This window comes from Kogia breviceps, chromosome 3, assembly GCF_026419965.1.
Source record: "Kogia breviceps isolate mKogBre1 chromosome 3, mKogBre1 haplotype 1, whole genome shotgun sequence".
NCBI classification, from domain to species: domain Eukaryota; kingdom Metazoa; phylum Chordata; class Mammalia; order Artiodactyla; family Physeteridae; genus Kogia; species Kogia breviceps.
This window is the reverse complement of record NC_081312.1, coordinates 53,567,158-53,583,905: the sequence shown is the minus strand read 5'-3', so window position 1 is coordinate 53,583,905 and position 16,748 is coordinate 53,567,158. Positions and strand designations below refer to the sequence as shown.

Below are 16,748 nucleotides of genomic sequence, written 5' to 3'. Positions count from 1 at the left end.
TAAGATGCCATGTTTTTAGGATGCACTATTATTTTATATATCACTACACAGAAATGCTGCTAATTATAATTAAAATAGCCTGATTGCAGAGATGTTAAAATGTGGAGAAACAATCATCTCTGAACTGATGAAAAAAAGTAATGCTTCTAATTAATTGGGATCAACTACTGGCAGTAGATTACATGATATAATCTTTCTCCCAGGACATTAAAAGCTCCATTACCTAATGCCTTCCTACGAAAGAACAACAACAACAACAAAATATTGCCATCAATTACACTTAAAATGTGTTATCAAAAAGGAAAAGGGGGAATACATTGGAGATTTCAACTCATACACAAAAACGTATTAGGAAAAGGAAGGCAGTTGGTAAACATGTAAGCGCTTTAAAGTTGTCATTATTATAACATATTAAAGAAGGGAATATTTAATTTACATTTCACATATGCTGACCTTTAAAAAATTTTTGCATTTTTATCCATTGCCTTTCAATTACAGCAACTAAACATTTGCTCTGGAATGAAAAACATTGATTCTAAGTTTGTTCGTTTATATAAGTGATCCAGAACCCATTTAAGTTATATATTTTAACTTATTACCATATCAATAAAGTTGATTGCTTTGCAGTTCTTCTGATTACCCTTTGTTCTTGGCACTCATCTGCAATTTCTCAAACTTTTAATCAAAATTACTTTTTGAAGTACCAGCTGGTTCTCATGAACTTCTGAAGCCTTGTGTATTCTTACTGTGTGAAAGGTTATGGAAAGACTTTAGTATTTTATGAATGTTTAGTAGTGGAACTGAATCTTTTGGCTTACAGCAGTTTCTTTGTGCAGGGTTACTTAGGAGAAAAGACTTGATTTCATTTTCCTGGGAAGGACACATGTATATCCAAATATTCTGAATGTAGTTTTTTTTTTTTTTTTTTTGCAAAAGCCTCACTCAAAGATCAGGGAAAGGCAGCAATGAGTTAAGCCTCTCTTTTGATCTAGAACATTTTCATTGGTATTATCAGAAATGAGTATGCAGAAAATCAATTTCAAAATATGATCCACTAATATGGGATAGTGGAGAGAAGTGGTTAGTTGCCACATAAAATGGAAGTCAAGGTGAAGGGAGATTTAGTAAATATTAAGCTAAGTGCCTTGAATATTTTTACTTTAATTTCTTTGGTTTGATAAAATAGATGGGTGACTATAATTTTGAAATTCTTTCAATATGCCTGATTTGTTCAAATGTGTTATAAAATTCATTTATTTATTCTCCTTAATTTAAAGAACATGGCTTAGCTCAATTCTACCATTATCTGGATATTCAGACTGGTTCCCTCGTTAACTATGAAAATACACATTAAATTCCAAGCTCATATTTGTTTCATATTTTACTTTCAAAAGTTTGACTTTTTTTTACAACTATTACAAATAAGGGAGAGTGCATCAGAGATTTCCTATCAAAATTTCTTCCTGCAGACATTAAAGTATATGAAGCACTGAAGATTTATTCCATGGAGACATAACCAATAAATTGTATAATTATAGTCTCATTTTGGTGATAAGTGAACATTGTTCAACAAACACACATACTGCTTTTCATACCTTACCTGGAAAGAGGCTTTATTGAACATAGCTGTAAAATTATCTTTTAAGTTGGATTACTGAATTTGCACAAACATTTCTACAGAATTTTTTTTTTTTAAATCAAGCTTTGTCATTTTTCCACTACATTTTGTTGTGCTTTTTATATCAATATTTGCAAATGTTATAATTTAATACTTATATCCCAATTGCTTGCATAATCAGTTTTTCTTTTAATCCTGGGGTGTTGAAAGAACATATAATAATAATAATATTCTTCTTTAGACAAAAGTCTTTTTAAATGAAGTTAAAAGCTGAGATAATTTAAGGAAAAAGATCTTCAAATTTTCATAACCAACAGGTTTAAGTGAAATTTACAATGCATTGGAAAACTGGCTGGTTAAAGGTATGATTTGTCCTCAGGTAGCTCAAAATCATTTTTACAGGTTTTTGTTTTTTTGTAAAAGTGTTTTTTAATCTTGGTAAAATAATAAAATAATATTTCACAATTTTCACAAAGTCAACTAAAGGGCAGAGGCATATTACCCTCAGTGTCTAGAATAAAGCCAGATTTTTTCAGGCCCAGTTCCACTGTAGAGTTTGTATGTACTGCAATCACAAACATTTTCTTGTTCCCTCTAAAGCTAGGGCCAATTTCATTTCAAATGGAGGTTAGAGTAAAAAATCACTCCTGTTTTACCACCTTCTGCGCTAAGTATTATCTTAACAACCTTTTGCTCTGGTTGACCCATTTAATAACCTGGAAGAAAAAAGTGTTGCTCCCATGTCTGGCCTCAATGGAAGTTATTTTCTAATGGGCAATAAGCCGAAAGGCCATGGCTGTCTAGGAGGTCAAACAACAAATATCTTGTCTGCATGGGCTTACGCAGCAGCTTCGGTCCTTTCTTCTTCAGAAGCGGCTTTGTTGTCTTGCCTATAATTTGCACATTTAGGCTCTGTAGTTTGTTTATAAAACAGTTTTACACAAACCACTCTTAGCAGTGCAAACTTCTGAGTTGAAAATTATTCAGGCTTGTTTCATTGAAGGCACTTGGTTTCCATGGCAATTTATAAAAGATGATGGTTTGGTTTCTTCGTTGGAACAGATGACTTAGCTTGGGTGTTCAAGTGGCCGCAAGCAAACTCCGATAAGCCTGTGTAATATGTAAGCCCAGGTTTACCATCCTGGATAGTAGTGCATGCAAAAAGAGACAGCATACAGTTATCTAGCTTAGCCATGGGAGGAAAACAAATAATAATAATAAAGGTGGGATGGGGATAAGGTGGGGAGGAAGAAGAAGGTTGTAAATAATTCTGATTTCGGGTTATTTTCAAGGAATGGTAACAATCAAAGGTAAAAGGGCCTACATTTATTTAATTCTTTATGCAAAACCTTCTCAAAAGGAAAATAAATGCCAGCTCTTCACGTACCCTGTTTACAGTGAGGTTTTTGTTGGCAGGCCATTAGGTTTCCATGGTAACAAGCAAACTATTCATTTGAAACAAAACCAGCCATGACTTTGTGCTTTGACAAGGATTTCTATAGCTTTTTTTTTTTTTTTTTTTTTTTCGAGTTCAACCAGATGACCAGATGACGCTGTAATCTTTTTAGCCACAAAAGCACCTGAAGGTCTCTTCTCTACTCAGGTCAAGATTTTCTTTTATTTGTAGTGTGGAATAAGTTATATTTCCATGATGTCTTTTTATCCCCAGTGCTTAAAAAATTTGTTTTTATTATTTTATTTTGAGTCAGTAGTCAGTGGAGGAATCTTTGGTAGTTTGTTTTTTCAATGTCCATTTACAAAGACTCTTTCTTCATGCCAGTGCCTGGTGAATCTTTTATAGCCTCTGCCAGGGTAAGGTCACCTTCGAGGACTTAAGATAGAGATGAGGACGATAACTGGAAAAAGCCATATATGTACTAAAATTCCAACAGCACCATCAACGGAATCTAAAGACAAGGGAAGTAAATGCCAAGAAATCATTAAAAAGGAGAGTAAGTATTCCATGTAGCTACCAATACAACTTCGGTGAACAAATAAAACAATTTTAGTATATGGAAGATAGTTTTGGAAAACACTTGTTTTTTGGTTTGTTTTATTTATCAGCTTCACTTCCAAGACAAGTGAAAAGGAAAATAACTTGAATATATGGTGAGACATTTGATAAAATTTAAAAATTTTCAGATTTTAAATTGATCTGCTATGCTACGAAAACCTGTTCAGAAGATATTTATGTGAGTTCGTGGCTGAGCTTAACCTCAGAGTTCTGCTAGCCACACGAAGGCATACACACATAGAAAATTCTCAAAAATCTAAAAGGTCAGCTTCTTTTTTTTTTTTTTTAAGCTTTCAGAAATGTTTAAGCTTAAAGACCACTGAAAGAAAAACCACTCTTTATGAAAACCAGGTAGGGATTGTTATGAGTAGAGTACACATCAGGATCATTCTACTATCTATAAATTGGGTAAATAATTTTCTCCTTAGTGTAATTTTTAAAAGTGCTATGAAGTCCATTCTAACTTAAAAATCTCTTTCACCAATCTGCCTTGAGATTCCTACTGTAGCTGGTATTTCAAGTAAAATTCATGTACAGATGATACCTCTTAGAATGTATAGCTTGCCTAGGAGGACTAACATAGGCAAACCCAATAATTCATTAACCTGCCTTAAGTTACAGAATGGCTCTCACCTAGGAGCGAGGTGGGTTTTGCAAATCAGAGACAAACAATCTCAGCTTTTGATAGTGTGGCCATAGTACTACATTTACTACCAGAGAGGGGTTGGAAGCCTGAGCAGTTTAGGAAGAGGCCTTTGGCCTCCAAGCTGGTTTGTACTTAGAATTTAACATTAATTTAATATTCCACAAACACTGTTCATCAAAATGAACTTAATAAGTTATAGTTAAAGAGATACAAATGTAGCAGAGTATTTTCTCATACCAAAGAAAATATTTTTGTTCAATTAGAATTGTTTCCTCTGATTTACAGAGGCTAAATAAAAATACCTCCAATAAGTATAGATATATCTTACTTGAAATAGTCACACTTTTTCCTGGATTTAGTAGTTTAAGAGAAGAAAACTGATCATGAAAATGTTCTCTTGTATAACAATAAAGTGCCTATGGGTTTTCATAGTCATTTCACTGTGGCTACATTTCTGCTTTCTCCTTTTTGGGGAGCAAATTATGCTCTCTTGCTTTCCTCATTTGGAAAGTTTAATTCTATTTAGACTAATTTTCAGTGATTTAATTATCAAAATGTAAGATTTCTGTATCAGATGGTAACTATCTTCAGTTAATATAGTGTATGTTACTATCACTGATTCATGTTGTGAAATTCAAAAAAAAATCCCTTTTTCCTCTGAGAAGAATGCTTGCTTTTCTGTGCATTTGACAAACCTACTTCATTTGGATATAGCTGCTGGTTTTCTAAAGGAAAATTAGCCAGACACAGGGAGAAACTTTTACTAAAATTGTTACTTGAAATGCTAAGTGTAATGACAAGAAGGTGTAAACTATGAGCAAAATGGCTCATTGTTATGTACAATCTTAGTTTTTGTCTCCTAACAATGTTTAAAAATGGAGTCAATTCAGTTCGTATGAGCAATCACTGGGTAGTTGTACAAATTTGACTTTCAACATCCAGACTGATATAATTTCTCACTAACTATACTCAATTAACAAACACTCTGATTTGCTCTAGACTTATACAAAGTAGATTTTCATGCTCTTTTTGTAAGTGCTAAATAATTGAGTTATTTGTATATATTTAGTTTGATTGATACCTCTTTAAATGACCACAAAATTAAAGATTCTAGGTGGGCCTATGAAAATCCTCCAACTAGAGGAATTTTTCATAAGTATAATTTTAGATTTCTCACCTTCACATGAATAATACAATGAGGATTTTAAGAAAGCTCAACACATAATTCTGATGCTTTTCGCATTATTTATAATTTTTTATTTATAGCTCTTTTACTAAAAATGGATTTTTGTGAAAAACATACAATTTGAAGATATCATTATATGATAATATTCAAACCAGAATAAAAAGTGAAACCAAATTACTAAACAAGCTTGTGATACAGGTATAAGGAGATTAATTATACCAGAAAAGAATTAGGCTTCTCCATTACTTAATATATATAATAAGGCTCTTCACAATATTGAATCTGTTAAAATGGTTGGCAAAAGTTAGACCTACAAAATACATTCATAAACTCGGAGGAATAAAATCAGCCATGGCTACATAAATGTGTGTTGAGTATACAGATTAGCCAAATATTTTAATAAAAGTGAAAAATAATCCTCTGAAATTAATAATATAAATTAAGAATATTTTAAAATCTTAATTAAAAACCAAAGTGTGCTTGCCTTACATAGACCTAAATCAAAATTACTTTTATTTTAGGTCAAATAACTGATTTCAAATGCCTACAACTGGATTTAATACTTTGATTTTAAAATATAATTAGAATTTTAGGGTCTCATGCATAGGAAATTTTTTTTTTTTTTTTTTTTGCGGGTACGCGGGCCTCTCACTGCTGTGGCCTCTCCCGTTGCGGAGCACAGGCTCCGGATGCGCATGCTCGGCGGCCATGGCTCACGGGCCCAGCCGCTCCGCGGCATGTGGGGTCCTCCCGGACCGGGACACGAACCCGCATCCCCTGCATCGGCAGGCGGACTCTCAACCACTGCGCCACCAGGGAAGCCCGGAAATTTTTAAATAAACTAAAAACAAATTAGTTTTAATAATTAGACCACATTAGTGTCATTACATTAACATCACACCAACTGATCCAAGAAGAGACACTTACTCTTAGTCGTTAAGTCTTGTTTTGCACATTCTCCTTCTGCAATTGATACATCATCAATGGCAATGTCACCTTCTATGCCAGGACCTCGAATACCTTCAAAAATGAGCTACAAATATGAATAAAACAAACCTAAATGTAGGGCTTTGATTTGCAGATGAATTTTTATTGAGAAATCGAGGAGACAAACCTAAAATTGACAACAATCCTGGCATCATTTATTATTGATGGTCTTCAGAATTCTTACTTGCAAAAAACATAAACTTTCTCAACAAAACCAATAGGATCTTCCTTGTATAGCATAGTTTTCCATATTACAAGCTCTGTGTCAATTTTAAAACAAAACTAAACTTAATTGAATAACAGAATAAAAGCAGCTACTATTACAAATCGTATCACTTTTTGTTTTCAGAGGTAAAGTTTTTCTCTGAAATAGATTCCCTCCAATGTTTTCTAAACATATCCCACAACACTGGTTTTCTAGAAATATTTTATGGATGAATGAGTTCTGGGTTCACTGCAACAGTATTGTTTAATGAAGCACAGAGCAAGGGTTTACCATCTCTGTAAAACTGTTTGATCTCTTGCAAATATAGTGAGTAAATTCGTCATATTCCCCACATGCTTTGTTTTTAAACCCTTGAAGATATTTATGGGTTTACTTATGTTGAGTGTTTTGTGGCAGACCTTTGAATTTCCAGTATCTAGAACAGTGGTTGGCACTGAGGTAAGACATTAGTGTTGAAAGAATAGATGAATGAAATCCGTCTCCATTTATTACTAAATTCTAGATACAAGGTCAATATAAGGACAGTTAGCAAATTTTTATTTCATTTTTATAGAAACGAGTCTTCTAAAATTTTGTCTTATCTCACAATTACTCCTTGCGTCCAGTAAAACCTTTTAATTCTTTTGGTACTAAAAAATAACCTATGCATGTAGTGATTATATTCCCAGAAAAATTTATACATACCAAAATGAAATACCTACTTTGTTCTTTCCAAAGAAAAATTAGCCTAACAACTGTTTTCAACATCAAACTAATGTGTGCATTTTAATACAATTTCTAGCCTTATTTCATTGCAACAAATTGGAGTAAAAGTCTGTTTTTATCAATGCCAAAGTTTTTGTTTTTCAAAGTATCTTAATATGACTCCTTAAAGGCAAATTTGTGATGAATTTAAGAGAACTTACACTACTTTTGTGAAGGCTACCACTGTTCTCTGATATGCTATCATAATTTTATCAATCGAAATCTCTAAGGAGAGTAGAGGCATTAGTTACCACCTTTTGTATTGAGTCTTTTCTCCCACTAAAATATGGTCTATAAGAATAAGAATAATTTGCGTGATAGGAAAAAAATTGATAAGAGAAAATGATTTGGGAAGTTTTCATTATTATATTATTATTATATTTAATTTGTGTAGAGAGGGTTTCCTGCTTACCTATGTTGAGATAAGTATGTTAATAAAGATTGTCCAAAACCATTTCTTTGAAAGGCATCCAATTTGTCTTGTCACTGGAGCCAAAATAAAATGGCAGACCAGAGTTAAAATATTTAGAACTAAATTGGCAGTATATGAATTCTCCATCCTCAGATAGAATCAGGAATGAAGCATTAATTTGGCTGCCTGGAAATGATAACTTGCATTTGGCTTAGGGTGGTGTTTTGGAAGGTATCTGGGTAGTGGCTACCCAGCCCTCAGAGGACTATTTAAATTACAAGAGAGAAGATTAAAAAAAAAAAATGAATGGTATAAAAATTCAAGAGCACTGAATTTGGAAAAGGAGAAGTCATTTTAATGGCTGCAGAATAGTCCATGTTATGGATGCAACAAAATTTATTTAACCAGCGTGTATTGTTATTGTTAGACATTAAAATTATTTTCAGTTATTCTGAACAAGGCTGAGATGAACAAGGCTGAATTTCATATGATTATTATACACAATTATTATATGGTTCTTTAGGGTCATTATAAATTGGCCCTATCAGCAGTCTATCTGTGAGAAGGCATTGCCTTTTTCCTAACCATGGGTTTTTAAGTATTTGGGTTTTTTTTTCCTTTTTTTGATATGTGCTGCTTACCTGGTAGAGAATCAATGTTAAGAGTAAATCAATAGTATTCCCACCCCCTTCTTAGTTTCAGTCATGTGATGCTGGGTCTTCTCTCCTGAAGATAGCAACATGAATGGAATGTTATCTTGGAGAAAGTCAGAACTCAAAGATTCATGCTATAAGAGTCTGATTGCACAAAATCAAATATTTTCCACTTGCCCCCAAGACTAATACTTTACTGAATGAAAGTGGAGGGCTGTCATCACAAAGTTTTCTTTTATGCAGTTCTTTTCAAGGATTGAATGGAAGAAAATGTAGATTTCTGCCTCCCAGTCAAGTTTAATTCTGGAGGGAAGCAGGAATAAGAATGTATTAGTCAGAAAAATTTGGTCTGGTGAAGAGAGTTTTAATTTTAAGGCACCAAGAGTTTTAATTTTAAGAGGTGGAGTAGAAAGAGAAAGGGAGTAAACACTGCTTGTAGAACAGAATACAGGGTTTGTAATGTGGCCAGGGCAAAGATAAGAGGATTGCATTCCAGTATGATTTGTGTGGGAAGTGAGATGTTGGTGAAAAGGCTAATACGGGTAGGTTAGAATGTTCTGCACCTGCTCACACTTGAAATCTAAACAGATGAAGCTGAAGTCATAATCCTTGCATTGGGAAGGATGCTGAAGGAACACGCTTGAGAGACATGGATTTTACCATCTTAGGTATGTAGAGGCGAGTAGACAATAAAATTATCCACAGTTTTTCTTTTTTTTTTTTTTTTTTTTTGCGGTACGCGGGCCTCTCACTGCTGTGGCCTCTCCCGTTGTGGAGCACAGGCTCCGGACACGCAGGCTCAGCGGCCATGGCTCACGGGCCCAGCCTCTCTGCGGCATGTGGGATCTTCCCGGAATGGGGCACGAACCCGTGTCCCCTGGATCGGCAGGTGGACTCCCAACCACTGCGCCACCAGGGAAGCCCCACAGTTTTTCTTATTTAAAGTACACAGTTATTTTCACTTAATAAGTTGCTGTTACCTGGAGATAAGTGTCAATATAAAATAATGGCATTATTTTAAAAATCAAAATAAAAATGTCTAAATCATCAAAATCATTCCTGAACTTATCAAAGCTTCTTTCTGTGGAATGATCTTGCCATTGCTCAAAGCATTTCAAAACTTTTGTTACTGACTTTAAAGTATTAAACACTCCTACTTTTCCTTTTAATATTTTTTTCTTTCCTTCTTTCTGCCTAGCTGTGCAGCTAGATCAAAAACCCAAAGTTGAACCTAGGCTTGTGCTAAAAACAAAAGTCTTGAAGCAGAGAGGTTGTGAAGGATGCTGTCACCCTTCTTTTGTGGTCAGATTGAGAGGGAGTGTTGGGGAGACTTTGGTGGTAAACGTCAGAGAGTAGATTGACTGATGGAATTTAATATGTGTGCTGCCTGCCTACTGGCAACATGTTGACCGCAAATGTGTAGTTGGCTGAACAGCGAAATACAAATCAACAAAAGTTGAATTGTCGTATGTACAGAGGGCTGCCTCTATCTAGAACATTCTTTTATATGAATACTTCATCCCTCGGTGATCCTGATGAAGTGTTACAGTAATAAAAGCTGACTGATTTGTAAATCTATTATTTACATTTATCTGCACAACTATAGATAATAGTTTGTCACTGAATAAAGCAATTTGACTACTTTCCAAGAGTAGCAGTGTTTTAGTTATTGTGTAGAAATAAATCAGAGAATTAGTAGTAGTAATTACTGGGATGATAAAAATAACTTTTGACAATCAAACTCTTGGTACAGTTATATAATTGGTACTTTTAATATATATTTGAAATCTTGTGATGATAGGGAATCCAATCCAATAGGCTAGAGAAATACCGTAGTCTTCCTCAGGGTCCTATTTGAACATGAAGAAAGAAAAAGGTACTGTGTAGTTGTTGGCTTGTTTCCTTTTAATTTCCATAGCAGCTTTGTTATTGGGAAGATATAGATTGTTTTTTAACTCATTTAACTCTCACAAAGAAATATTTATTGCATTGTTCTGTTTATGCTCTGAACTCCAACTAGAATTATTATAACACGATTTTATAGATTCTAATAGACTTATAAACGGCTTCGAGTTGAAGACCTAGAGGGATATTTTCTCATATTGCTTTTGATTATGAGATATATAACAGAAATAAAATGCATAGGTATTAAATTTAAATAATGTACCTTGGCCAAACTTTCAAGTGCTTTTAAAAATAAATCCTTGGTGACAAACATCTTTTTTCTCAAATACAAAGATGAGAAACTATAACAGTCCATTATAATGTGATGTATCTCAACTTGGAAGATGTGATCTGTATGCAATGAAAAAAGTCTGAATTACATTCACTCAGAGAAGAAACACTCTCTAGTTTAATAGATTAAATATGTCATATTTTAATGAAGTACCATCATGATTCTGACTACTATTACATTACAAGGATAAGACTATGTTCTTTTCCTCTTCAATACTTCTGAAATGCATTTGGCTTAATTGCCTTGAAGACGGAATTAATGGCATCTAGATTCTCGGGGAGAAAATGTTGACGCTTAGGTTTCCTAAAAAGAGGGTTCGAATTATGCAAAACCTGTTCTTCACACATAATCACGCTGATCTTACTTAAAATGGTTTCCCTTAACTGAAATAAGTTTAAAATTGTAACGTTTTCACAGTGTGTGCCTGTAATTCAGCAAACTTAGTATGCAAGAAATACTGCATGATCAGAAAATTAATTTCTGGTGGGTAAATGCAAGTGGGAGTTTAAAAAATGTATGTGAATTTCTGTATCAGAATTACACTACACAAAATTATTTCAATTCATCGATTGACAGTTTCTTACATGTATTTATAATGCTTTAAAGCATGTAGATATAGATGTCAATATATAGGGAGATACAGATGATGCTGTAAAAGCTTATGTTCAAATATAATTTCTCAGAAAGGGAGGAAGAGCTACATGTAGCACTAATGAGTAAAAGTAAGTGGGGAGTCAAAGACTACAACACACTTCTCATGATGACTTCAACATTAATGGTGCCTCTGCAATGTTTTCTTTCTGATGAGAGACATTGCTTCTGATCATTACTGCTAAGGCAAAGCCAAAGCCTTGAAATGCAGTTTGAAAACTGACAATGTACATCACTTGGAAAAACTTTAGGATGTGAATAAATTTGAAAATAGCTATTAACATTAATAATTTTACCTTTATTTTATTACTGGTTCAGCAAATAATTAAACTATCCTTTTTTTTTTTTTTTTTTTCCCCTCTTACCTGCAAAGAGTAGAACTATCCTTAAACAGTACAGAAGAGATTTGAAGAGAGGTAACATAATAAACCAGGAGAGTATCCTAAGCTTTTTCTCTGGAGAAACTATATAAATATTAACACTGAGTTTAACTTCACAAGACTCTGCCAGTCCAACTTGCTGGATAAATGTCAGTTGGTTGTTAAAGCTTCTAATCTGAAATAATAACATGAGATTTTGACTGTTGGCAAAAACAGAAAGAACTAGATCTCATTGTGAATTGCAATTAGAAAATGTTTTCAATAGTTACTTCAGGAACCATCATCATGTCTATAATTGCTCCGGAATTTGGCTTAGAATGTCAGATATGTATCTACATGAGCATGTAATGTCTATTAAGAGGATGATATTTTTCTGGATTATTATTGTTCATAGAAACATATCAAGGCAGCATGATGTAATGAGAGCATTATAATCTCTTTTCCAATCCCTATTTAATGTTAAGGATTTGTGTGATTTAAGATAAATTGTCTCAAAACGTACTTTCAAATCTTTAAATGAGGATATAAGAAGATCTTCAGAATTCTTTTCGCCTATACCTAAGAAAATGTAAAGACGGTATTATAATGTCTCTATACTTTTCCCTCACAAAACGTTTGGAAATGTACTGTGAAAGAAGTAAAGCATTTAAAAGGATAGTTAAATATTTTCCTTGGTATAGGATATAAAATAAAAGTGACATTCTAAGACTAACACTATATCAATTTTACTGTTTTGGAAATTTTTCCCCTAATCCTTCTGAATCCAGCTAAATATATTTTCCTCACAAGCACCAATCATGCTAAATTAATTCTAGAAAAAGAGCCAAAAAGAAATTTTAGTAGGAGAAAACTTCTATTTGCCTGAAAAAGTACTACACAATAATTTGATTTGAAGCTAAGCAAACTAATTGCACACACTTAGACAAAGAACTTTGCAAGTGGTTATTTTTTTTTTAAGGGTTTATGGATCAAACTAATTTGAAGGCATACAACTCCAAACAAAACATAAAATGTGTCAATGTAACAGTCTCAAAATCACTTATATTTCATTTAAAATTCTGAGAGGTAAGAGATAACCTTTCCACTCGAATTAAAGACATCCTAGGATGCCACGAATCTACATTTTAATAATGTTAAAACTTCTCACAACTTAATCTGTACAGTAATATATTCCATACTTTTCTTTGCCATGCTTTTCTGGTAGGCATCACATACCAAAGCAAGATTTTTGAAAAGCTTCATAGTTTATAAATGACTTTTGAGGAAAAGAATACTTTGTCTGAAAAAAGTTGAAAACAGTAAGAAACTTGAAAACAAAATTAAATTTAAAAAATGGGGTAGGATGGTGCAGTTGCATTTCCTTGAACAATAAAGATTTATGAAATGAAAGTCCTTAGCCAATGGACCTAGAAATATCTCAGAGAAATAAGAACCTAGAGATCCAATATAAAAATATGGTTTTATTTATCTTCATTTCCCACTGGTAATTTAAATAGTTTAGAAATTCATTGATTCAAAAAATCTTCATTTTTTGATTGGCTTCCAGCCAGGATAGAGTAACAGAAACCAGATTTATCTTCCCAACTGAAACAACCAAATAACCGGACAAAGTATATGAAAGAATGGTATTCAGGACACTAGACATCAGGTAATGAAGAACAGTGAACCCTGAGTGATAGAAATCAAACAAGGTTTGCCCTATGACTGCCCTATACAGAATTTATAGACTATGGTGAAAGCAGAACAAAGGCAGAGCCTGGTAGAAAATCTGGGTTGAGGAGATAGAGCTGAGAGTCCAAGGAATCCAAGGCAGCTAGAGTATGCAGGGTAGAATACCAGCCAAGAAAGAATTGCAGAGAAAGAGACATCTGCAGAGGGTACCCCTCAAGTATTCAGCAAAGTACTGATCAGGCCTTGAATGTGAGGAAACTGCCTAAGACCTGGGAAAGACACAAGGGGACGCATTTAATGTAATAGTGCCCAGGTAACACAGAACTTGGGAAACATCATAATTCATGAGGCATTGGGTAGAGTACTCAGAAGACTTTTGCCTCAGTATTTAGAAATAATCAGCCTGGTATCAAACACTGTTCTAGTCTCATGTAACAAATCTTAAAAGCAGGAACAAAAATTATCAAACTGTTTCCAAGTAACTAAACTACATCACAAATAAGCTCAATAATAAAGAAACACAAAAATACCCAGCAACTATGAAGGTAAAATTTACAATGTCTAACACCCAGTCAGACTACCAGACATGTAAAGGAGCAGGAAAATAATGACTTGTAAAGATGAGAAAACATCAATTAATCAAAACCAACCAAGAACTGGCACAGATGATATCTCTAGCAGACAATGACATTAGACAGTAATTACAATTGGATTTAATAGGTTCAAAACATTAACTTAAGACATGAAATGTATTTTTTAAAAAGACTCCAATTGAACTTACAGAGATGGAAAGTATAATGGCTGATATGAAAAATACACTGACTAGGGCTGAAAGCACATTCGACATTGCAAAAGAAATGATTAGTGAATGTGAAGACAGTAGGTTATTCTATAAATTGTGAATAGTGAAATAATTTTAGATAAGATGGTGGTTTTCCCAATTTTCTTACCACCTTATGCAAATTTCTTAAGAGTGGGCACTCTCTGTAATGACCAGTCTACTGGACTTGACCTCCCTTCCAATTTGAGAATCACAGTCTTTAAATTCTGCGAGCACCAAATTTTCCTGGATCTCCTTCCTTATAACTAAAAAATACTACTTATGATCAAGCTCCTCTTCCACAGTTCATGTTAATGATTGGTTAGTGTTCTGTGTGGTTCCACTGTCTTTAATCACTGTTCACATATGTACACTTTTCCTTGGAAATATCAACCACTCCCAGAGTTTTAGGCAGCACATACAGCCTAATGACCTACAAAAATGTTTGTCCCCAAAGCTTCAGAAAAACATATGCAATAACCTTCTGCACATCTTTAAGAGGATATTCCACAGGCATTTTATATTAACATGTCCCAAATTGAAGTAACCATAATCATCCCTGAAGCTTGTCTCTTTTCCTCTTTTTGTTATTTAAGGTAATGGATAAAGTAACAGACATTACTCAAGATACCCCAGTTAGAAGCTTCTTGGTCATTCATGGCTACTTCCCAAATTCCCAACATAAAAATGTTCTGCTAATTTTTATACCTAAGTATATCTTGAAACCATCCTCTTTTCTTTATACCACTTCCCTAGTTTGTCCTTTCAATATCCTTTATGTGGATTTTACGACAGTGTTCTAACTGGTTTGTTGGCCCAATTTTATCTCCTTGAATCATCTTCCATACAACAACCTAAGTGATGCACCGTGTCATCCCGAGTAAAATCTTTCCATAACTCCCCAGTGCCTATGCTCTTGAGTTTCCTTAACCTCATCTCACATCAGTCTTTGATTTATTTTTGTGTACCAAATTCCAGATAAATGTCTGTTTCTCTGACAAATCCTGTGATGTATGACCTCCATGTCTTGGTTTACTCTGAACTCTGATGCAATATTAATATTAGACCTTTTTCTACTTTGCAATCCCTCTCTTCAGGTTTCACCCCATGTAACAGGCTTCTCTTGACTCTCCTCCATACTCTTCTTGTTGATTAGGTGTGCTCATAGAAACTTGTGCATATTTCTATTACTGCAATTATTACAGTATGTGATGTATGTGTTTAGATGTGTATTTCCACCAATCTGAGGTAAACAATCACTGTGAAATCTTTATGTCTAGCAATGTGCCTGGCACACAGGAGTAGCTCAATAAGTATTTATTGTACTGTTGTCTGTGATAATAAATGATTGTCTTTAAGGTACTCAATAAATATTTACTAAATTGATGTCTATGGCAATAAAGGATTATCCTGAAGGAAACATTAATATAACTAGTCCCTTAAATGCTTACTTTATATGTATTTGATTTAATAATTTTGTGTTGGTAAGGCAGTGAAAAAGGAAGCAAAAATATGTCTAGAAGAACATCATTGTTTTAGAAAGAAAGGTTCTTTGATGCCTATAGAGGTATGTACATTTTAATATTAAGGTTACTTTTATCAGTAATGCTTTGGAGTTCTGTCTTCTCAGTTTAATTTGGTTTAATGATATATTGCTTTAGATTCCATTTTTTTTTTTTTTTTTTTTTTTTTTTTTTGTGGTATGCGGGCCTCTCACTGTTGTGGCCTCTCCCATTGCGGAGCACAGGCTGCGGACGCGCAGGCTCAGCAGCCATGGCTCACAGGCCCAGCCGCTCCGCGGCATGTGGGATCTTCCCGGACCAGGGCACGAACCCGTGTCTCCTGCATCGGCAGGCGGATTCTCAACCACTGCGCCACCAGGGAAGCCCTAGATTCCATTTTTTAATTCTCTCTTCTTATTCTTTTTTATTCTCTATTCAACTTATTTTATTCTTTTTTTATTCAACTATTTTATTCTTCATAGAAACAAAATAATTACTAGGATCTATGAATTGAGTTGCCTTTATGTGTTTGTAGATAATCAGCTAGGACTTACTCCATTATTCTTTACCAGAGTGGAAAACTGAATGCATTTTTATCATCCTGGCTAGTTTTAGAAGTGTAATTTCTAAATCAGTCATTAGAATTTTATAGATTAAGTTACAAGAAGAGAGCATTCCACCAATTGAAAATTGGCATAATTGAAGCTCTCTGAATTTCTATACCCTTACTAAATGCCATGAAATGCAAATAAGAAATCCCCAGTAGAAAAACATACTCAGCCTGAGTATATAAAATACATATATAAAGTTACTAAAATCATTAAAACTTCATTATTTTCTCCACTAAAATAGTTTACGACAATTTTTTTCTAGCCATGATGACAATTGCTATAATCATTAAAATTGTTATTATATATTTGCAGCTAATTCTCTTAATCCTATCTAAGCCTTTCTTCTTTTCTATATAAAAACAAATAAAAGTAACTTGTTTAAAGTTCTCTA

General features: G+C 33.8%; 1 protein-coding gene across 7 annotated transcripts in view; it reads right to left on the bottom strand.

Moving 5' to 3' along the window:
- Positions 1-2,034: 2,034 nt before the first annotated feature.
- The window catches only part of MDGA2 (MAM domain containing glycosylphosphatidylinositol anchor 2), an 819,485-nt gene continuing 804,771 nt past the window's right edge, over positions 2,035-16,748 (bottom strand). For 6 of the 7 annotated variants that reach the window (XM_059056743.2, XM_067028498.1, XM_067028499.1 and 3 more), the window contains 2 exons: positions 6,392-6,497; positions 2,035-3,525 (listed from right to left, as the gene is read on the bottom strand). In XM_059056743.2, the coding sequence (XP_058912726.1) occupies positions 3,437-3,525; positions 6,392-6,497 (195 nt within the window). In that variant the 3' untranslated portion in view covers positions 2,035-3,436. Of the gene's footprint in view, positions 3,526-6,391; positions 6,498-10,736; positions 10,782-16,748 lie in introns of those variants that run through there. The other variant, XM_067028497.1, reaches the window with a different exon arrangement.